Genomic DNA, 23,550 nt, shown 5'->3' on the forward strand with positions numbered 1-23,550 from the left:
TATCTGTCCTTCCTGACTCTGACCACTGACAGGGAATCGGCATACTTTCAACTGCTGGAGACCATGGAGAGTTAAAGAGAGCTCAGCTGCTCTTTGCAGCAACAGAGAACTGGCAGTGCCACAGACAGGTTGGCTCAGGTCAGCATGATTAGGACAAAGTACCCAACTCACAGCTTCTCTTTTGGGGTGGGGGTGGGGAGAAGAGTGGAATGTGCATACAATGTTACAACTTTTAAAGGGGCTACCCTAGTGATTAGTTTCTGTCTCCCCTGACTTGAGGCAGTAACAGAACCAGCATACTTTGGATGCCTGGGGGGCTGGAGAGAACAAAAGAGCTTAGTGGCTTGTTGCAGCATCAGAGAACCTGTGGTACCACAGATAAACACTAGAGGGAGGAAGAGATTATAAACTCCTGAAAAAGAAACTGGCAAAGCTCTAACTGGGAAATTATGTGCCTAGGCCCAGAGAAGATGCATCCCCAGAAAATGTTTGAAGGACCCACAGGTTCTCTAGCCAGGTTGATTGTGAAAGTCTTCTGTACAAAGCCAGTCTGTAAAGGCTGGGAGAGGTGACTGTTTCTTCAAATTCACAAAACAGAAAGAAATAATAAGGCACACAAAGAAACAGGAAAACGTGGCCCAATCAAAGGAATAAAAATAATCTCTACAAACCTACCCTAAAGAAATGGAGGTCTATGAATTACCTGGCAAAGAACTCAAAATAATCATTCTAAAGAAGCTCAATGCACTGCAGTAGAATACAGATAAACAACTAAACAAAATCAGAAAAATCATGCATGAACAAAATGGGACTATCAACAAAGAGAAATTATTGAGAAACAACCAAATGGATATTCTGGAGCTGAAGAATACAATGATTGAATTGAAAAATTCACTGGAAGAGTTCAACAGTAGACTTGATCAAGCAGTTAACTTGAAGACATGTTATTTGAAATTATTAAATTAGGGGAATGTAAAGAAAAAAGAATAAAGAAAAGTAAATTAAGCCTAAGAACTCATGGGACACCATCAAGTGGACCAATTATATGCATTGTGGGAGTCCTAGAAGGAGAAGAGAGAAAGAAAAGGGCAAAGAGCTTATCAAATCTGAGGAAAGAACTGGACATCCAAATTAAAGAAGCTTAAAGAACTTTAACTACGATGAGCCGAAAAGGCCCATTCTGAGAAATGTTATAATCAAACTGTCAAAAGTCAAAGACAAGAGGTTGGAGGGGGAAAAAAAAGTCAAAGACAGAGAATGTTGACAACAGCAAGAAAAAACAACTCATCACATTCAAGGAAGCTCCCATAAGATTATAAGTGGATTACTCAGCAGAAACATTAAGGCCAGAAGGGAGTGGGATGATATATTCAAAGTGCTAAAAGTAAAAACCTGCCAACCAAGATGATAATATTCTGCCAACTGTCTGTGGCAGGAAGGAGAAATTAAGACCTTCCCAGATGAACAAAAGCTGAGGGAGTTCATCACCACTAGACTTGCTGTAAGAATTGTTAAAGGGAGTTTTCCAAGTTGAAACAAAAGGACTCTAGACAGCAACACAGGAGCATCCCAAGATACAAAATTCTCTGGTAAAAGTAGATATGTAAACAAATACAAAACCATGTAATGGTGGTGCATAAATTACTTTTATTTCTTTTATAAAACTTAAAATATAAAATCAGAAAAAATAACAGTAACTGTAAAACTATGTTAATGTATACAAAATATTAAAAAGGTGTAACTTATGACATCAAAAACATAAAGCAGAGGGAGGAGATATAAAGCAGTAACGTTTTTTTCTGCAACTGAAGTTATCAGTTTAAAATAGATGGTATATATGTATACAGTGGAATACTACTCAGCCACAAAAAACAAAATTTTGCCATTTGCAACATGAATGGACCTGGAGGGCATTGTGCCAAGTGAAATAAGTCAGACAGAGAAAGACAAATACTGTATGATATCACTTATAAGTGGAATCTAAAAAATCAGACAAACGAGTGACTATAACAAAAAGGAAACAGACTCCCCAGATATAGAGAACAAACTAGTAGTTACCAGTGAGGAGAGGGAAGGTGGAGAGTCAAGATAGAGAGGTACAAACTATTATATATAAAATAAATAAGCTACAAGGATGTATTGTACAACACAGGGAATATAACCAATATTTTATAATAACTATAAATGGAGCATAACCTTTAAAAATTGTGTACAGCTGTAATTTATATAATATTGTACATCAGCTACATCTCAATTTAAGAAAAAGTTAAAAAAATTTTTTAAATAAAATAGATTGCTTTAACCATAAGATATTTGATGTAATCCCCATGGTAACAACAAAGAAAATACCTATAGAAGTTGCACAAAGGAAAATGAGAAGGGAATCAAAGCATATCCCCACCAAAAAAAAAATTTTTTTTCAACAAAACAAAGGAAGGCAGCAAGTAAGGAAAAGAGGGACAGAACAACTGCAAGACATACAGAAAACAATGAAATGGCAATAGTAAGTCCTTCTCTGTTAGTAATTACTTTAAATGTAAATGGATTAAACGCTCCGATCAAAAAACATAGAGTTACTAAATGGATAAAAAACAGGGCCAACTATATGCTGTCTACAGGAGACTCATTTTAGATGTAAGGATATATATAAGCTGAAAGTGAAAAAGATATTCCATGCAAATGGTAACCACAAGAGAGCAGGGGTGACCATACTTATATTAGACAAAGTATAACTTAAGTCAACAACTGTTCCAAGAGACAAAGAAGGACATTATATAATGATAAAGAGGATCAGTTCTCTAGGAAGATATAACAATTATAAATATATATGCACCTAATAGCAGAGCACCAAAATATATGAAGCAAACATTGATTGAAGGGAGAAATAGAAAGCAGGACAATAATAATAGGAGATTTCAATACCACAGTTTCAATAATGTATAGATCAACCACACCAAAGGTCAATAAGGAAACAGAGGATTTGAAAAACATCATAAATGAACTGGACCTTATAGTTATATGTAGAACACTCTATAATAGCAGAATGTACATTATTCTCAAGCACACACAGAAATTCTCCAGGATAGATCATGTTAGGCCACAGAACAAGTCCTAACAAATTCAAGATTGAAATCATACCAAATACCTTTTCTAATCATGATGGTATGAAACTAAAAATCAGTAACAGGAGGAAAACTGGGAAATTCACAAATATGTGCAAATTAAACAGTATGCTATTGAAAAATTAATGGGTCAAATAAGAAATCACAAGGGAAATTAGAAAATATCTTGAGACAAATGGAAACAAAAACGCAATATACCAAAAATTATAGGATGCAGGAAAAGCATTATTAAGAGGGAAGTATCTAGTGGTAAATGCCTTCATTAAAAAAGAAGAGGGGACTTCCCTGGTAGTCCAGTGGTTAAGAATCGGTCTTGCAATGCAGGGGATGCCGGTTCGATCCCTGGTCAGGGAACTGAGAACCCACATGCTACAGGACAACTAAGCCCATGCCTCAGCTAATGAGCCTGGGTACTCTAGAGCCCGCACACCGCAACTAAGACCTGATACAGCAAATAAATAAATAAATATTAAAAAAATAATAAAATAAAATAAAAATAAAAAAGAAGAGATATCTCAAATCAACAACATAATTTTATAACTCAGGGAGCTAGAAGAACAGGCTAAACCCAAAGATACAGCATGAATGAAAAAAAAAAAAGATTACAACGTAAATAAACTAAATAGAGAATAGAAAAACAATAGAAAAAAATCAAAGAAACTAGGCTTGGTTTTTTTAAAAGATCAACAAAATTGACAAACCCTTAGCTAGACTAACAAAAATAGAATATTCAAGCAATAAATAACAGAAATGAAAGAGGAGACATTGCAACTGATGCCATAAAAATAGTAAGAATCATAAAAGAGACTATGAACTTTTTTACACCAATGAATTGAATAACCTAGAAGAAATGGGTAAATTTTTATAAACATACAACCTATTAATACTGAATTATAAACTTAAAAATCTGAACAGATCTATAACTAGTAAGGAGATAGAATCAGTAATCAAAAACCTCTCAATAAAGACAAGTCTAGGACCAGATAACTTCACTGGAGAATTCTACTAAACATTTAAAGAAGAATTAATACCAGTCCTTCCCAAAACTCTTTCAAAAAGTTAGAGAAAGGAATACTTCAATATTCATTTTATGGAGCCAGCCCTGATATCAAAATCATACAAATATACCACAAGAAAAGAAAACCAAGACCAATATCCCTGATGAATATTGATGCAAAAATCCTCAACAAAATAGTAGCAAAAGAAACTCAACAACACATTAAAAACTGATGCAGCATGACCAAGTGGGATTTATTCCTAGCATGCAAGGATGGTTCAACATACAAAAATTAATCAAGGTAATACACCATATTAACAGAATGATGGACAAAGCCACACAATAATTTCCATTGATATAGAAAAATTATTTGATAAAATTCAATACCCTTTCATGATAAGAACATTCAACAGACTAGGAACAAGGGAACTACCTCAACCATAATAAAGACCATATGTAAAGGGCCCACAGCTAAGATCAGACTCACTGGTGAAAGATTGAAAGCTGCTTTTTGAAAACCAGGAAGCAAAGATACCCTGTCTCACCACTTGTTTTCAACATAGTACTGAAGTCTTGGCCAGAGCAATTAGGCAAGACAAAGAAATAAAAGCCATTCAAGTATAAAAGGAAAAAGTAAAATGATCTATGTTCATAGATGACATGATCTTATATGCAGAAAACCCTAAAAACTCCACAAGAAAACGGTTAGAGCTAAAAAATGAATTCAGCAAAGTTACAGGACACAGAATCAACACTCAAAAATCAGTTTTGGGCTTCCCTGGTGGCGCAGTGGTTGAGAATCTGCCTGCCAATGCAGGGGACATGGGTTCGAGCCCTGGTCTGGGACGATCCCACATGCTGCGGAGCAACTAGGCCCGTGAGCCACAGCTTCTGAGCCTGCGCGTCTGGAGCCTGTGCTCTGCAACAAGAGAGGCCGCGGTAGTGAGAGGCCCATGCACCGCGATGAAGAGTGGCCCCCGCTTGCCGCAACTAGAGAAAGTCCTCTCACAGAAACGAAGACCCAACACAGCCCAAAATAAATAAATTAATTAATTAATGAAAAAAAAAATCAGTTTTGTTTCTATACACTAACAATGAGCAATCCAAAAAGGGAATTTAAAAAACAATACCATTTACAGTAGCATCAAAAAGAAAAAATGTTTAGGAATAAACTTAAGGAGGTAAAAGACTTGCACACTGCAAACTACAAAACATTAATGAAAGAAATTAAATATGACACAAATAAATGGTAAGGCATCCTGTGTTCATGTATTAGAAGACTCCATATTGTTAAAATATCCGTACAACCCAATCAGTCTATAGGTGTGATGCAATTCTGTCAAAATCCAAATGGCATTCTTCTTTCGCAGAAATAGAAAAACATCCTAAAATTCATATAGCATCTCAAAGGACTCCAAATAACTAAAACAATCTTGAAAAGAAAAACAAAACTAGAGCCTTCATACTCCATGATTTCAAAACTACATTCATCAAAACAGTTTGCTACTGGCATAAAGCCAGACATGTAGACCCATGGAACAGACTAGCAGTGAAGTTGCAAAAAGATACCTGTAATATGTCATTACTTACATAAAATTTCAAAACACTCAAAACAATACTTACATATAAAGTAAAAGTGTTAAAACTATTCAGAAATGATCTGCACCATTTTAGGGGAGTGCTAACTCCTGGAAGAGGAAATGGGATGAGAAGAAAGGTGTTCCAACTGTAATTGAAACATTTTATTTCTTAAAACATCAAATATAAATATTAATAAAATGTTAGCATTGTAAGATCTGGGCAGTGGGTATACAGTTGATGTTTAATAATTCTCTATGTTTTTGTATACGTCATAAGTTTTATAATTAAACTTTTAAAAACTAAAATGCAGTGTTACCTAGTAAAATGCTAAAAATTAGATAATATTCAAAATAAAGAAATGATTTCCTGCTTCCAGGTCTTGTTTCCAAAATAGCAGGTGTAGTTCATGAAAAAATAATCATCTTTAATCAGCCTTAGATTGCTTAGTATGTATTCCTCTCTGCAATTTTTCCCCTTTATTTACATATTTTTGCACTCTATCCATTATTTAATTATACTGGTCTCTTCAGACTTTTTTCTCAGAATTATTTGTGCTTTTCATGTTCTCAGTTTTGGACAAGAGAAGACAGCAGTTCAGAAAAGTGTCTAAACTCTGCTGACCACAATCAGGAGAGCCTGCTGGAAGATATTAGCAGATCCTCTCTTTATAGCTGAGGCTCCATTTGTAGCACATTGGGCCATTTTGTGGGGCAGGTTCATTTCCAAATTCATGACTGTTTCTTCATTAAGGATTTTTGTTTTTTAAAAACAACATAGACAAATTTCCTGGTGCAGAGCAAAGTCCACTGAAGGGAGTCCATGCTGGCACCCCAGCTGGCAGTAGCAGCAAGGATAAAATGGTGATTAATTTGGTTAGTAGTTAAGAGCATTCTTAGTCAAGGCAAATCTGTGATTTAATTAGTAAAATTCTTAACTGAATTTACCAGGAATATGAGATACCTGTGCTAATAGAATGTCCTCTAGACACTGACACATCTATACATTCCTAATTTGCTCTATTGAATGATGTTTTCTATGGAGTTTTTTTTTTTTTTTCCTTTTTGGAGAGAATTTTAGAATTCAACAAGAGAAACTTCTTGTGGATATTTTTCTGAATGTGTTGTGTTTTTAGGGAAATTCAATCTCTTGGATTAGGTTCATTTATACTTACCAGAAGGTTGAATTTAAAAAGGAATTTGATACCCAACATACTTTTTGAGTCTCATAAAGAGAGAGAGCTTTGAAAATCCTACTTTGAAGACCTAAAACCAAGAAGTTCTCTTCTACCTCCAGAAAAGACCCGGGTCCATAAAACCTTGTGTGAGACTCAGAACTCTTAAGTCTACAGTTCTCTAGTGAATTATAAATTGAACCAAGTGTGTTCTTTTGTCTTGAGTAGGAACTGATCTTGTGAAATCAGTTAGTGGAATGGCATCATGATAATATTTGAAAGAGCTACCAAACATGCTGGAGCCATTACAGTTGTTGCTGTAATAAGTTATTATAATAATTAAAATATGTATCATAATAATGTGTTCGTCCTACTATATATCTGAAGTTATCTGTACATTTTTAATAAAAAAGTTTAATTTGAATACAGTATGGTGGGCAAAACTACTTTCTGATATACTTGAATCCAGATATTCCTATTATTTATGAAACTTGAGTTTTATCATTACTTTCCTTCTACTTGTATGGCTTCAAATGTTAAAACAATCAAAAGACTCTCAAACTTAAATCGCTTATAAATAATGCTATACTGCTTTTTTTTCTGGGGTTTGTTTTTTTATAGAGGGTTTCTACACTTTTTTTCTTTTTGCCACTTGAATGCTTAAAGTTCATTTCAAAAGATTTGAAAGCCTCATAGAAAATATACAAATTAATGTAATAACGTCAATGCATAAATTGTCAGTGGAACAAAAGGAGAAATTAGGAAAATCTGTTTGGTTCTTTTTGCATTATTTTTAGACGCCTGATAAACGGTCTTGTCATAGTGCTTTAAATAGAGTTTCACTTGCCACCAAGTAAAATCAACAATCCAATGACAGAATGTTTAGAATCTCTCTTGCTGTTTGCTACAAACTGTCTAGAAGGAGCAACATTGTGGACTTTCTGAGCATTATCAGTTTATCTTGTAGTTCTATGGTTTGCTGCAGATGGTTTGGAAACTTCAGTACAACCGCATAGGAAGGATGTCTCCAGCAGTATATGGTTACCATTGAGCCTTCTGTAGTTGAATTCTTGTGCAGAAATCATTTGGAAGTGCTGCTCTGGCAATCAGTCAAGACCTAATGCTTAGTGTAATCCAGTCTGGAAAACATTGCGTAACTCTGGTTCAAGTTGGATCTCTGCTCTCTGGCACGCTTCTGCCAAAAGAGGGAGCCTTGAAGGCTGTGAGCACTTTGCAGCCCTTCAGAAGATTATCATTTGGCCTGCCTGCATTTTGGTAGAACCAAGAGCTACCTCAGTTTACCTGAGACTTTAGAATTTTTCAAGAAAATTATCTTGGATTATTTTCAGTCTAATGGGAGATACAATCTGCAGCCCATAAGCTTCAGTGCTTGATAAATGCCCTTGGTGCTGAGGTCATCTTTTCCACCCACTCAGTCACCAGTGATAGTCTCTGACTCTCTTCCTTTTTTTTAAGATAATGAGAGAAAAGTTGTACTTATAGGTCTTTTAAAGAGGAGGACTGATGAGTTAAGGCTGTGGAGGCAAGATCACCATCTCTGTCCTCCTATATTTCAGAGTTCTGGATTTATTATGAGTGCATGTAATTCTCAGGGTTTTTTTTCAATTTCTCAAACATTCATAGAGCCCTTGCTCTATACAAAATATTTCGCTTGATTCTGTGCAAAATATGCATACAAAAAAGCATCCTACATCACACACAAACACAACTTTCCCTTCTCTTATCCTACCCAGTAAGCTCATATATTCCAAAAATTTAAGGTATTTACAACTCAAGATAAATATGTCTTTTTGTTAACAACTTAGATGATAGACTCAAAAACACATGAATTAATTTTAGGTCTGAAACCACCTAGATGGTAAGTTAGAGAAAGATGATAGAGCGCTGTGGAAGATAAATGCTGTCGAAGAGACCTCAGTCATTTAGGAAAATGGTAAAGAGCAAGAAGTGAGTTTCAGAAAGGGTGAATATTTAAAGAGAAAAGACAAACTGTTTGCACAAAAGAAGATATCATTGTGTAGTTCGACAAAAAAATTATGAGAATTTTACTCTTGATTATCAAGAAAATAATACAGCTAAACTAATAATTTGTAGGAATTAATTAATAAAAGTATAAACCTGAAATGCAGTTCTATCATGTTTCCTTAAAGTGTTCAGATTATTGCTAGAGATTGATATCTAGTTCTGGGGACTGCTATTAAAGTGTAGAGCAGTGTTTCTCAAACTTCAATGTGTATAAGATTCCCCTGGAAAAATGTAAACAGTTTTCTTGGCCTTACTCCCAGGGATGCTGATACTGCTGATTCCCAGGACCATACTTTGAGTAGCTCTGCAGTAGAGAACTTGGACAGATCCTAAAGACTAAGTGCAAGACCTATGAGTAATAGCAACTCTAATAATCTAGCCAGGAGATTAAGATGAAAATGTAATTTAAAAAATTAAGTCAAGTGATGAACTAAGCACCTGAATGTCCTAGCATTCTTTTTATGCTTCCGACCTCTAGAAATTACAGGGAAATTTTAACAATTAAATATATAATATTGTGAAATAAGGGGGGCTTTTGATGACCCACAAACTGTGAGAAAGGCTTAAAATGGTTGGTAGTGGGATATTTTTTAAGGCAAATATCACATCCCAGAAAGCTTGCAAGAGGGTTACTTTGGGGGTGGATTCAAGGAGTAGGAGGGTACATGGCAGCCAACAAGATACCTGTTAAGAGTACTGCAGTAATAGCAGCCAGCTGACTAGTCCCTCATACACTCCTCCAACTCATCCGCTGCCCCCAAAAAAGAGACAACAAAGGTGTCCTGTTTCCCACAAGAATGGGAGAGGAGGCTTTGGAGGAGAACAAGCACCGGATGGCTGTCAACTCCCAGCAGTGTGGGGATGCTGTAACGCTCAGAATGCAGTTTATTGGCAGCCCCGGCTAGCACCGAGTCCTGACCCTTGACCAAGTACTGGAGGCGAGCTGCACTGAACAGAGCACTCACGGAGAGACGAACATGGAACCCCAAATGCCAGAAAGAGCAAATAAACGAAAATCACCAGACATTCATGAAAAGTTGACACCATAAGGGAAAAATGAACCAAATGCAACAAACAGAAAATGCAAATGTACCAATTATATGCATTCTCAAGGACAAGCAAATGGATTTTTTAAATAAGAAATGAATAATTAATTATCTTAAAAATAGTAAGAGAAACTATCAAATCCTTGAAGTAGGAATAAGCTGAGGTTTTTTCTAAAGAGACTTACAGGGGGAAAAAAAAGAAAACTCAATAAACAGGAGTTTACTGAGTTTATGAATAGGAGATAAAGCTAAATATTAACAAACAATGACTCCAAAGATAGAGCTGAGTAGTTCTCCTAGGATATAATACAAAAGGACAAAGAAATGGAAAGTAAGAAAAGTGTTTTTTGTTTTTTTATAACTTTTAATACAGAGATCAAAAGGGGTGTCAAGGAAGATGGTGGATTAGGAAGTGCCAGGAAGCCATCTCTTGACCTAGACAAAAATTTCATTGACAGGATCTGTTTGATATAACTATTTTAGTACTCTAGTCTGTTTGAGGACTTTCAGCTTTCAGGGTAAGGCTTGGCCAGTAAATTGTGGATAATTTCAGCCCTTCTCATGGTAGAGACCACCCATCACCAACCCCCTAGACCTATGGCAGGCAGCTCTACCTGCATTCCTAGATAGGCTTGGAGGAAAAAGGGTGAGCAGCGCTTGATAAATTTTGGTGTAGTATCGAAGGAGAATATGTGTAATTGTGTGAAGAAGCTACTATAATAGTCCTGCCTTTTAAAACTACATATGTATGTGGGGCTAGACTCTCCATATAATTCAACCAAAAAAAAAACGTATTGCAACAAATTAAATGCAGAAGTAAACATAAGAATCCAGCTGTCTTCTTTCAAGCCATATAGGAAAGAAATTTGCAAACATATAAAAGAGTGCCGGGCATCCCTGGTGGCGCAGTGGTTAACAATCCACCTGCCAATGCAGGGGACACGGGTTTGAGCCCTGGTCCGGGAAGATCCCACGTGTTGCGGAGCGAATAAGCCCGTGCTCCACAACTACTGAGCCTGCGCTCTAGCGCCCGTGCTCTGCAACAAGAGAAACCACCGCAATGAGAAGCCCGCGCACTGCAACAAAGAGTAGCCCCCGCTCACCGCAACTAGAGAAAGCCTGTGTGCAGCAACGAAGACCCAACACAGCCAAAAATAAATAAATAAAATAAATAAATTTAAAAAAATAAAAGAACTTTCAATTGAGAATCAAGTAACTAAGAGATCCAGTTTTACCAAGAATTTTTTTTAAAAAAAGTGCTACTCTTCTCACTAAATATTTTTGTTTTGTAAAATATAGTAATTTTTCAACAAAAATGTTATTCATGTTAACACCTAATGGATTTATTATTGTTACTTTTAGTGAATTGATAAATACTTTTAGGTGTCTTTGTTTTAATTTCAAATATGAGTATCAATAGTTATAACCTCAGAAACAAAAGCTGTTTGGTCTTTCAGTAATTTTTAAGGGTTTTTGAAACTCAAAAAGTCTAAAAACTACTGTCCTATAGTGAAGATCACAGTCAGCTTTCCCCACCCATGCACATATTACTCACTACTGGGTTTTTAGTGCCTGACTGTTAAATATAAGATGACAGGCCATAACTTCTGTTCCACTAGCAGCTCACCTCTTTGGGCCCAACTCAGAAACAAGAACCAGAAATGTAATCTTTCTCAGGCTGGTCAAGCCAGACTATTGCTGAAATAATTGAAAGTAAAGCCTTAGTTACTGCCCGTTTCTACTTTTCCAAAAGTACTGCATCACTTCATTTATCATAGGTAGCGGCCCCTGTTCCTTTTAGTCCAGCAAAGTCAAGCTACGGGAGCCCTTAAAATGGTGGGAATTCACATTGGGTTTGTGGAGTGTAGTATCGAAAGCCTTAGTTATAACACATTAAGCCTATAATTACACTCTGATTTGATGTTATTTCTGATATTTGGCACTTGTCAAAATGCAATTTTCCCTTCTTTTCTTTTTCTTCTTCTTTTTTTTTTTTTTTTTTTGGTGCAGATGATTGAACAGAGTCTTGCCTGTTTATTTGGTGCAGTGAAGTATAGAAGATAAAATGGGGGAAGGAGAAATGATCACCTTTAACAAGATTAATTTTTAAATGTTTTTATATATATTTGAAATTGTTAAATTGGTTTTGCTGAAACAGAATTTCACCCTTGAGATGCTATTTGAATGTTGGTTTCAATAAAGGTTCTTGAAAGTGTTAAGTAAAATAAAATAAATTGAGATATATATATATTTAAGATGTTTAAAAAAAAAGATGACAGGCAATGGTCACTACATATTTAAGGAAATATATTAAGCATATAGTATTGAAAGTAGAAACCAGTAAAAATAAAGAAAAAAAGATTATTTAAAGAAAAGATCATCTAAAATAAATTCATGTCAATGTCCCCATTAAGGGACTTCCCTGGTGGTCCAGTGGTAAAGAATCCACCTTCAAATGCAGGGGATGTGGTTTTAATCCCTGCTCGGGGAGCTAAGATCCCACATGCCACGGGGCAACTAAGCCCGTGCGCCACAACTACTGAGCCTGCCCGCCTCAACTGGAGAGCCACGTGCCACAAACTACAGAGCCCACGTGCTCTGGAGCCTGCTGCGCCACAACTAAAGAGAGAAAAAAACCGCACGCCACAACTAGAGAGAAGCCCACACACCGCAACAAAAAGATCCTGCCTGTCGCCACTAAGACCCAACTCAGCCAAAAAAAAAAAAGTCCCCATTAAAATAAAAGGTAATATTATGTCCACTAAACAAGAGCAGAATACCAGCTAGACTCACAGATATAGAGAACAAACTAGTGGTTACCAGTGGGGAGATGGAAGGGGAGAGGGGCAATGTAGGAGTAGGGGAGTAAGAGATACAAGCTATTAGGTATAAAATAAGCTACAAGGATATATTGTACAACCTGGAGAATATAGCCAATATTTTATAATAACTATAAATGAAGTATAACCTTTAAAAATTGTGAGTCACTATATTGTACACCTGTAACTTACATAATATTGTACAGCAGCTATACTTCAATAAAAAATAAATTAATAAAGGAGTCCTAAGACAAAAATAAAATTTAAAAAAAGAACAGAATGCTATTTAAAAAAAAAAAAAAAGAAACATCCAGAGAATGAAGAAAATAGTTCTTGGAAATTAATAATGAGAGAGTGGTAATTAAAAACATAATAAAAGATTGGAAGGTAAAGTTGAACAATTCTTTCAAAATCTAGAGCAAAAAAACCAAGGGATGAAAAATAAGAAAGAAAAGATAAGAGAGAACTGTCTAGGAAGTTCAATATCCAAAAAATCAGAGTCCCCAGAAAGAGAGAACGGAGAAAAGAATAGGAAGGAAATCATCAAAGAAATAATTCAAAAGATCTTTCTGGATTTAAGGGCCACTGAATGTCCAGCACAATGAATAGAAATAAATCCATACCAAGACACATCAATGTGAAATTTCTAAGGGGATATCCAAAAGCCTCCAGGTAGTAAAAACAGGACTTATATAAAGGGTCAGGATTCATAACAGCATGGGACTTCTCAGGAACAACACTGAAATTTAAAGGATAGTAGAACCACACTTTCATAATTCTGTAGAAAAATTACCAGAATTCTATAATCTGCCAAAGTATCAATCAAGTATGAGAGTAAAATACTGATATTTTCAAACATGCAAGGTCTCAAATACTTTACCTCTCTTGTACCTTTTCTCATGTAAGAAGAATGAACCAAGAAAGAAGATATGGGATCCAAGAGAGAAGTGAAGGAAATCCCTATGGTAGAGGTCCCACGATAACTGTACAGAGGGAGTAAAAAGCAACCTGTTCAGATTGGAACAGGTCAGAAGGTTCTAGGAGAAATTTCTTATAAGAAGATGAAAATGGCAGAATATCAGATATGTTTGAATGTATTGCAAGGAGATTACATACTTGGGTGGGAGTTTAACGTTAAAATAATCATCAGTGCCAAAAAAAAAAGAAAAAAGCAAACAAGCAAGCGAAGTAATAGTCACTAAACCCACAGAAAACATATTGAATATCTAAAGCATGAGTTAGGCTTGAAAGTGGTTGCCTCTGAGATCAGAAAATGGGAGTGGGAGTGCTCGTTCAAAAGCTGCTGTTTTTTCATGAGTTTTGAAGAGCTATTTGACTACTTAAGGTAGTTGTACCTGTAAGTTTGATAAAACTAAAACATAAGTTAAAAAAAAAAAAAGACTAACATCCCAGGTTCTTACACTGGTCTCTTCAAAACCTGCCTTCCTCCTCCCCCCACCCCCCGCATTCACTGTGGACTTGCCACCTCGGACTCTGTTGTACTTAGATACTCCAGGCCTTCGTGTTTGCTTTGCATCTGTCTGTGACATTCTTCTCCCACATACATATATGGTTTGTTCATACACTTCCTTTAGATCTCTGCTTAAATGCTCCCCTCAGTAAATTCTTGCCCTCTCTTACCCCTCAGTGTACTTTACTTTCATTATGGCACTTGATATCATCTGGCATTTTATGCTTTTCATTACTAAGCTTTGTCTTGTCTTTGCTTCTGTAGCACTACCACTGCAAACAGATTTGAATATAGTAAGGGTTCAAAAAATATTTATTAGATGAATAAATAGGACAAATATACAAAAATTTAAAAACAAATTCACTGAAGCAGAAATACAAGTGGGTAACAAACAAATATTCAATCTCAAAAAATATCAGGGAAATGCAGATGAAAGTAATGGGATAATTTTTGCCCAGATTAGGAAGAAATAAAAATATCCAGAATAATATCACTGTCAGGGGTAGAAAAGTAAATTGGTAGTCTTTTGGAAAGCAATTCAATATGCAGATATTCACATGGGGGCACAAACAGGCATGTGCAAGGATACTGCTGCAGCAGTATTTCATAGTAAAAAATTAGAAACAACCTAAATGCCCATAAATGGAGATACTGTTAAATTACAAAACATATATTTTAATAATAGGCAGCAAGTAAAAATAGAAATGAGTGACAGCTATATGTTCTATATTGTGGTTTCATTTGTGTTTCACAAAAAACTAAATTTGTAGATTTATGGTTTTATATGAAGATACCTAAAGAATGATCTAATAGCATACATCCCAAACTTTCATTTTCCTGATTTCTAGTTGTTCATTTATTCATTTAATATCTGTTTCTGGAGCTATAAGTAGGAGTTGTCCCTACATACTAGGAATAGAGGAGTGAGCAAAATAGGAAAAGTGCCTGCCCTTACAGAGTGGATGTCCTAGCAGGAAGAAACAGACCATGAACAATAAACAAGCAAATACATTATAGGTCAGGTGATGAAAAGTACTGTGAAGAAAAGTAAAACAGGGTAAGAGAGATAGGAAGAACACAGTGAGATAAGAGGACACTTGCTATGTTTAGCTCTGCTGTCAGTGGAGCTTTCTGCAGTAATGGACAAGCCTTGTGAATTTGCACTGTGATACAGTAAACCACTAGCCTCATGTAGCTGTTGGAACTCTTGATCTGTGCTAGTGCAACTGAGGAATGGAATTTAAGTTTCATTTCATTCCAATTAATTTAAATTTAAGTTGCCATATGTGGCTGATTGCTACCATATTAGCCAGTGCATTTATATGGGATGGTCAGGGAACTCCCCTACATAAAGCAAGATTTGAGCTGAGACCTATACGAGATGAAGGAGCTAACCATGTGTTCCAGGCAGAATGAACAACAGGACCTTATCTGGAGTAGTCAGAGGCTGGAAAGGCCAGAGCAGAATGGGCAAGGTAAGAGTGGAAAGAGATGAAGCCAGAGAAACAGAGGGGGGCCCGCCATGGAAGGCCTTGGCAACTAATATAAGACTTGGCTTGTTCTCTGTGTGAGGTGGAAAGCCATTGAGCAGACAAGTGAAGTGATCTGAATTTTTAGGGGGTCTGTACCTGTTCCAATGGTAGACAAGGCAGGTGAGGGCAGAAGCAGGGAGAAAATTAGGAGGATCCTACAGTAACCCAGGCTGGAGGTGATGGTGAATTAGGGGGTAGTGATGGATGTGTAGAGAAGTAATGAAATGAACTGATGGTATTAACCACTGGATCAGATAAGGGGCAGGAGAGAAAAAGGAGGAATCAAGGATGGACTTAAGGGTTTGGGCTTGAGCAAATGAGATAGGGAGCACTGGGGGAAGAGAACATTTGGGGAAGGAATTCAAGTTCTATTTTGGGCACGGTAAGCTGGAGGTGCCTATAGAGGGTTAAGCCACAGTCCTGACAGTGAGGGAGATCAAAATGGGAACTGCAGCTAAAGGGTTTCTTCCTAGAGAACTATGTAAGAGAATAGAGGTCGTAGATGGTGTTAGGGTTCGCCTTTTTATATGAGGGGCAAAGCAAGTGACCTGTCATGAACCTTTTTAACATGAAGATTTTATATGCCTTTAACTATCAGTACCTGTAGCTCTAAGATTTGGATACTTATTTCTCATTTTATTTATTCCATAGAATGGCTCCTGAACGAGTAAGGTCCTTGTCACGAGTTTGTGTCCCACTTGTTACTCTGCCAGATTTTGAACCATTGGTGGAGGCTCTGCTCACCTACCATGGACATGAACCTCAAGAAGTGCTCTGGCCTGAGTTCTGTGATGCTGTGAATGAGGCTTTTTTGCTGTAAGTGATGACCATTTACCTTATCATCCAATTTTGTTTTTCCTTTTCTTAGAATACTTTAGTATGTTGGAAATGCAATTTTCAAATGTTTTGGTCTCAGTACCACTTTACATTCCTAAAAATTATTGAGGATCTCAATGAGCTTTCTAAAAAATGTGGGTTCTATCTATCAATATTTACCATATTTGAAGTTAAAACAAAAGTTTAAAAAATATTTATCACTTCATTTTAAAATAACAATAAATTGATTACATGTTAATACAAATAGCATATTTTTAATGAAAAACAGTGGCCTTTTCCAAGAAAAAAATTGTCTAACAAGAGTGGCATTGTTTTCACATTTTTGCAAACCTCTTTATGTTTGACTTAAAAGAAGACAGGTTCTCACAGATATTTCTGTATTCAGTCTGGTGCAATATGTTTTTTTGGTTGAGATATATGAAGAAAATCCAGCTTCACACAGATATGTACTTGTTAAAGACATATTTTAATAACCATCTCAGGTAATTGTGGATATTCGACGTGGATACCTCACCAAAAATTGAAAATGGTGGTTTTTTAAAGGTTAGTTGCAATGTGGAATCTGAAATTATATCAATGAGCTGTTCATGCTATTACATTAAAACCAATTGGTCAGCCTTGCATTTTTAATGGATCTTATTTTATAGCTTCATACATGGTTCATTTGGAAAATATTGGTTCATTAAGTTAGGCAGATCTTCCAAACATTGACATATTTCATTTTATACTATCAAAATTTACATTCATTCACCACCAGTCTCATCAGAAATATAAGTGTTGGGAAGCTGTAAAGCTCACATTGGTGAAAGCAGATTTTCTAAGATTCTAATTTCTGAGCTTAAAAACTCAAATTTATCATTGGTTATAAATACTGTCAGTTGTTTTCCTTAGTGTACTAGGGTCACTTCTCTAATTTTTGAGAAAGTATGTGCCAAATACTCAAGTCTGAATAACCATTGTTTGTCTGCCAGTCATTTTTTTCAAGTAAATTTCCAAGAAGGAAAAAAGTGGCTAGTTGATCTTATAGCTCAGCAAGTTGCCCAAGTGCTTCTCCTCTAGACAGTCATCGTTTTTTGGTATGTAGCAGAAATGCTTTATGCATACCTTTTCACCACACAGAATTTTTTTAATTGAAAGTATCCTCAAGGGTAAAATTTAATGAAATCAATATTTTATATTAATATTTTTCATGAAATGCATTTTTATGTGAAACTGGCAGTGTTTTTACTGTGAGTATGTAGTCGTAAAGAATACAGTGACTACTGTCCCTGCTTTGATTTGTGTTAGGCATAGCAGTTTTACTCACTATTGCTTTTGCACTATGAATGCATATGTCAACACAGTTGTTCTAGGAAAACCATGAGATTCAGCATAGTTACTCAGCACTTCAAGTATGTCTGTACCACATGTGTGTATTGCCAAGTTCACCTAAAAAAACTCCTGTCCTTAGTTGGTGCTAATACCAGATGAATACAAGCAACACAACTTGTCCAGCCATATCTAGAGATTCAATTTTAAGGCAGAAGTACAGTTCTGTTGATGAAATATTAACTTATCACATACACATTTGAATTATTTAATTCCTTTTTGTTTAGATTCTGAATGATTGGTCTCAAGTTGCTGCTGCAATTAATTAACACTATAATAGTATTTGAAAACATTCTATTGAATAAGACACAGTAAGGTAAATTATTAACATCTATAAAGCCAAGGGAAAAATAACTTTCCTCATGTTTGTTTTTCATTTACAGTTTAGCGCATTACTTTGGAGTAGATGTCCCACTCTCAAAAGTCAGAGAAATCTCTGACGTTTTGGTTTCATCTTTTCCTGATGAAACACGTGTGAGATGAGAAGAGAAATCTCTTAATTCTCCTTTGTAAAGCCAGGGGTCCATTTTTTTTTTTTTTTTTTTTTTTTTAATTTATTTATGGCCATGTTGGGTCTTCGTTTCTGTGCGAGGGCTTTCTCCAGCTGCGGCAAGCGGGGGCCACCCCTCATCGCGGTGCGCAGGCCTCTCACCGTCGCGGCCTCTCTTGTTGCGGAGCACAGGCTCCAGACGCGCAGGCTCAGTAGTTGTGGCTCACGGGCCTAGTTGCTCCGCGGCATGTGGGATCCTCCCAGACCAGGGCCCGAACCCGTGTCCCCTGCACTGACAGGCAGACTCTCAACCACTGCGCCACCAGGGAAGCCCCAGGGGTCCATTTTTAATATAAGAAAATATATTATAAATAAATTTTATTTTTGAATAAAATATTAAATTCTAAAATAAATCTAAAAATACGTTATATAAAATTTGTAAAAATATATGAAACATAAAATATATTTATATCTACAATAATTTGGATAAAGTTTAGGAAAGTTTAAAAAAAAGTTTAATATTATTACCAAATAAGACAAAAATGCACTTGCTTCTTGTTATGTTTCCATATAGGCACAAGAGAAAATATCAGAATTTATATTAATTTATTACATTTTATTTTTTCCCAGCTTTATTGAGATATAAGTGACATATAACGTTGCATATGTTTAAGATGTACACTTTTATATTGCAAAATGACTACCACCATAGTGTTAGTTAACACCTCCCTCACATCACAGGATTACCATTTCTTTTTTTGTGATGAGAACATTTAAGATCCACTCTCTTAACAACTTTCAAATATGCAATACAGTATTATTGACTATAATCACCGTACTGTACATTATTAGATCCTCAGAACTTATAACTGGAAGTTTGTACTTTTTGATCAACATATTCCCATTTCTCCCACCCCCCAGTCCCTAATAACCATCATTCTAGTCTCTGTTTCTATGAGTTCAGCTTTTTTAGATTCCACATAAAGTGATATCATACTTGTGTTTCTCTTTCCAGCTTATTTCACTTAGCATAATGCCCTCAATATCCATCTATGTTATCACAGCCAAGAATTTCCTTCTTTCTCATGGCTAAATAATAGCCGATTTTGTGTATGTGTGTATATATATATACACACACACTATGTATATATAGCATATATATAACTAGATACAGATACAGATATATATACCACATCTTCTTTATTTATTCATCTATTGATAGACACTTAGGTTGTTTTCATATCTTGGCTGTTATGAATATACCATAATAAACGTGGGAGTGCAGATATCTATTTGATATCCTGTTTTCATTTCCTTTGAATATATACCCAGAAGTGGGATTGCTGGATCATGTGGTAGTTATAGTTTTAATTTTTTGAAGAACCACCATACTGTTTTCCATAGTGGCTGCACCAATTTGCATTCCCACCAACTGTGCACAAGGGTTCCCTTTTCTTTCTTTCTTTCATGGATTGTATCTTTTTTTTTTTTTATCTAAAAGGTCATCACCATCGCCAAACTCAATCATCTAGGTTTTCTCCTGTGTTATGTTCTAGGAGTTTTATAGTTTGTGGTTTAAATTTAGATTTAGGATCCATTTTCAAGTTAATTTTTATGAGGGATATAAGGTCTGTGTCTAGAATCAGATTTTTTGCATGTGGATGTCAAGTTATTCCAGCACCATGTGTTGAAAAGACAATCTTTACTGTATTACCTTTGCTCCTTTATCAAAAATCAATTGACTATACTTAGGTCTATTTCTGGTCTCTCTATTTGTTGCAGTGGTCTGTTTATCAATATCACACTGTCTTGATTACTGTAGCTTTGTGTAAATCTTGAAGTCAGGTGGTGTCAGTCCTCCAGCGTTGCTCTTCTCCTTCAATATTGTATTGGCTATTCTGGGTCTTTTGCCTCTCCATATAAACTTTAAAATCAGTTTGTTGATATCCACAAAATAACTTGTTGGGATTTTGATTGAGATTTCATTGAATCTATAGGTCAAATTGGGAAGAACTGAGATCTTGACAATATTGAGTCTTCCTATCCATGGATATCCTCCATTTAGGTAGTTCTTCTTTGATTTTGTTCATCAGAGTTTTGTATTTTTTCTACTCTAGATCTTGTACATATTTTGTAAGATTTATACATAATTATTTAATTTGGGAGGTACTTGGTGTCTTCTTTTTAATTTCAAACTCCACTTGTTCACTGCTGGTATGTAAGAAGGTGATTGGCTTTTGTATTTTAACTTGTATCCTGCTACTTTGCTCTAATTGCTTATTAGTTCCAGTTTTTTTATCAATTATTTTGGATTTTCTGCGTAGATAATCAGTTAATCTGTGAACAAAGACAGGTTTTTTTTAATTTTTTTTTTATTTTTATTTTAAAAAGATTTTTGGCTGTGTTGGGTCTTTGTTGCTGTGCGGGCTTTCTCTAGTTGCGGCAAGCGGTGGCTACTCTTTGTTGCGGTGCGTGGGCTTCTTGTTGTGGAGCACAGGCTCTAGGCACGTGGGCTTCAGTAGTTGTGGCTCGCGGGCTCTAGAGCGCAGGCTCAGTAGTTGTGGCGGATGGGCTTAGTTGCTCCACAGCATGTGGGATATTCCCAGACCACTCAAATTCCACTTGAGCATGATATTTAATTCTTTATACATTGTTGGATTCTAGTATTTTGTTGAGAATTTTTGCATCTATGATCATCAGAGATATTGGTCTCTAAGTTTTCTTTGCTTGTAATATCTTTGTCTGCTTTCAGACACTGGTATCAGTGTAATTCTGGCCTCATAGAATGAGTTAGGAAGTATTCCCTCAGCGTCTATCCTCCAAAAGAGATTGTAAAGAATTGGTATAATTTCATCCTTAAATGTTTAGTAGAATTCACCAGTGAATTTATCCAAGCCTGGTGCTTTCTGTTTTGAAAGGTTATTACTTATTCATTCCATTTCTCTTAAGAGATGTAGGCCTACTCATTTAGTCTTTTTCTTCTTGTGTGAGTTTTGGCAGATTGTGTCTTTCAAGTATTTGGTCCATTTCATTTAGGGTATCAAATTTGTTGGCATAAACTTGTTCAGAATACTCATTTATTATCCTTTTGATGCCTATAGGATCTGCAGTGATGTCTCCTCTTTCATTTCTGGCATTAGTAGTTTGTGCCCTCTCTTTTTTTCTTAGTTAGCCTGGCTAGTTGATTTTATTGGTGTTTTCCATAACCACCTTTTGGTTTCATTTATTTTCTCTATTGATTTCCTGTTTGCATTTTCATTTGATTTCAGCTCTAATTCTATTTTTTCTTCTACTTACTTCAGATTGAATTTGCTCTTCTTTTTCTAGTTACCTGAGTTGGAAACTTGGATTATTCATCTTAGATATTTCTTTTTTTTCTAAATATATATTCAGTGCTATAAATTTCCCTCTAAGAACTGCTTCACTGTATTCCACAAATTTTGATAAGTTATGTTTTCATTTTCATTTAGTTTAAAATAATTTTAAATTTCTCTGGAGGTTTCTTCTTTGATTTGTGTGTTACTTAGAACTATGTTATTAAATTTCCACATAATTTGAGATTTTCAAGTTAACTTTCTGTTATTGATTCCTAATTTAATTCCATTGTGGTCTGAGAACAGACATTATATGACTTTTGTTCTTTTAAATTTGTTAAGGTATGTTTTATAGCCCAGAATGGTCTGTCTTGGTGAATGTTCCATGTGAGCTTAAGAAGAATGTGTGTCTGCTGTGGTTGGATAAAGTAGTCTATAGATGACAATCATATTCACTTGATTGATGGTTTTGTTGCATTCAGCTATGTTCTTATAGATTTTCTGGCTGCTGGATCAGTCCATTTTTGATAGAGGGATGTTGAAGTCTCCAGCTATGATAGTAGATTCATCTATTTCTCTTTACACTTCCATTAGTTTTTTTCCTCACATAATTTGACAGTCTGTTGTTAGGCACATACAAGTTAAGGATTGTTATATCTTCTTGGAAAATTGAACCCCTTTATCATTATGTAATGAGCTTCTATATTCCTGATAACTTTCCTTGCTTTGAAGTCTGCTGTATTTGAAATTAATATAGCTACTCCTGCTTTCTTTTGATTAGTGTTAGCGTGGTATATTTTTCTGCATCCATTTAGTTGTTGTCTTTTTTTTTTTTTAATTTATTTTATTTATTTATTTTGGGCTGCACTGGGTCTTTGTTGCTGTGCGCCGGCTTCCTCTTGCTGTGGTGAACGGGGGCTACTCTTCATTGCAGTGTGCGTGCTTCTCATTGTGGTGGCTTCTCTTGTTGCAGGGCATGGGCTCTAGGCACATGGGCTTCAGTAGTTGTGGCAGGAGGGCTCAGTAGTTGTGGTTCATGGGCTCTAGAGAGCAGGCTCAGTAGTTGTGGCGCATGGGCTTAGTTACTCCACGGCATGTGGGATCTTCCCAGACCAGGGATCAAACCGGTGTCCCCTGCGTTGGCAGGCGGATTCTTAACCACTTTGCCACCAGGGAAGTCCCATCCATTTAGTTTTAGTCTATATGTGTTTTTATATTTAACATAGGTTTCTTGTAGACAAGGTATAGTTGGGTCCTGTTTTGATCCACTCTGTCAATCTCAGTCTTTTAATTGATGCATTTAGACCATTGAGGTTCAGCGTGATTATTGTTATAGTTGGACTAATATCTATTATATTTATTACTGCTTTATATTTGTTGTCCTTGCTATTTGTTCCTCTTTTTGTCTTCTACCCTTTTTCTGCCTTTGGTGGTTCTAATTGAACATTTTATGTGATCTCATTTTATCTCCTTTCTTGGCATATTTGTTACACTTCTTTTTTTTACCTTTTTTAGTGTTTGCCCTGGAGTTTGCAGTATACATCGGCAGCTAATCCAAATCCACTTTCAAGTAACACTACACCACTTCACAGGTAGTGTGAATACCTTATAATAACAAAATAATCCTAATTCCTCCCTCTCGTTCCTTATATCATTGCTGTCATTCGTTTCACATACATATGAGCATACGTAAGCATATACATACAGATAAACATACATAATTGAATACATTGTTCATATTATTATTTTTGAACAA

At 35.8% G+C, this 23,550-nt stretch overlaps 1 protein-coding gene across 6 annotated transcripts in view; it reads left to right on the forward strand.

The window, feature by feature from the left end:
• The window catches only part of FANCC (FA complementation group C), a 274,629-nt gene that overhangs the window by 203,295 nt on the left and 47,784 nt on the right, over nt 1-23,550 (forward strand). For all 6 annotated transcript variants that reach the window (XR_009503626.1, XM_059924467.1, XM_059924463.1 and 3 more), the window contains one exon: nt 16,437-16,601. Coding sequence is in view for 5 of the 6 variants with exons in the window: in XM_059924467.1 (XP_059780450.1) it covers nt 16,437-16,601 (165 nt within the window). In the remaining variant the exon portion in view is untranslated. The remainder of the gene's footprint in view (nt 1-16,436; nt 16,602-23,550) is intronic.

Source organism: Balaenoptera ricei, chromosome 6, assembly GCF_028023285.1.
Source record: "Balaenoptera ricei isolate mBalRic1 chromosome 6, mBalRic1.hap2, whole genome shotgun sequence".
NCBI lineage: Eukaryota > Metazoa > Chordata > Mammalia > Artiodactyla > Balaenopteridae > Balaenoptera > Balaenoptera ricei.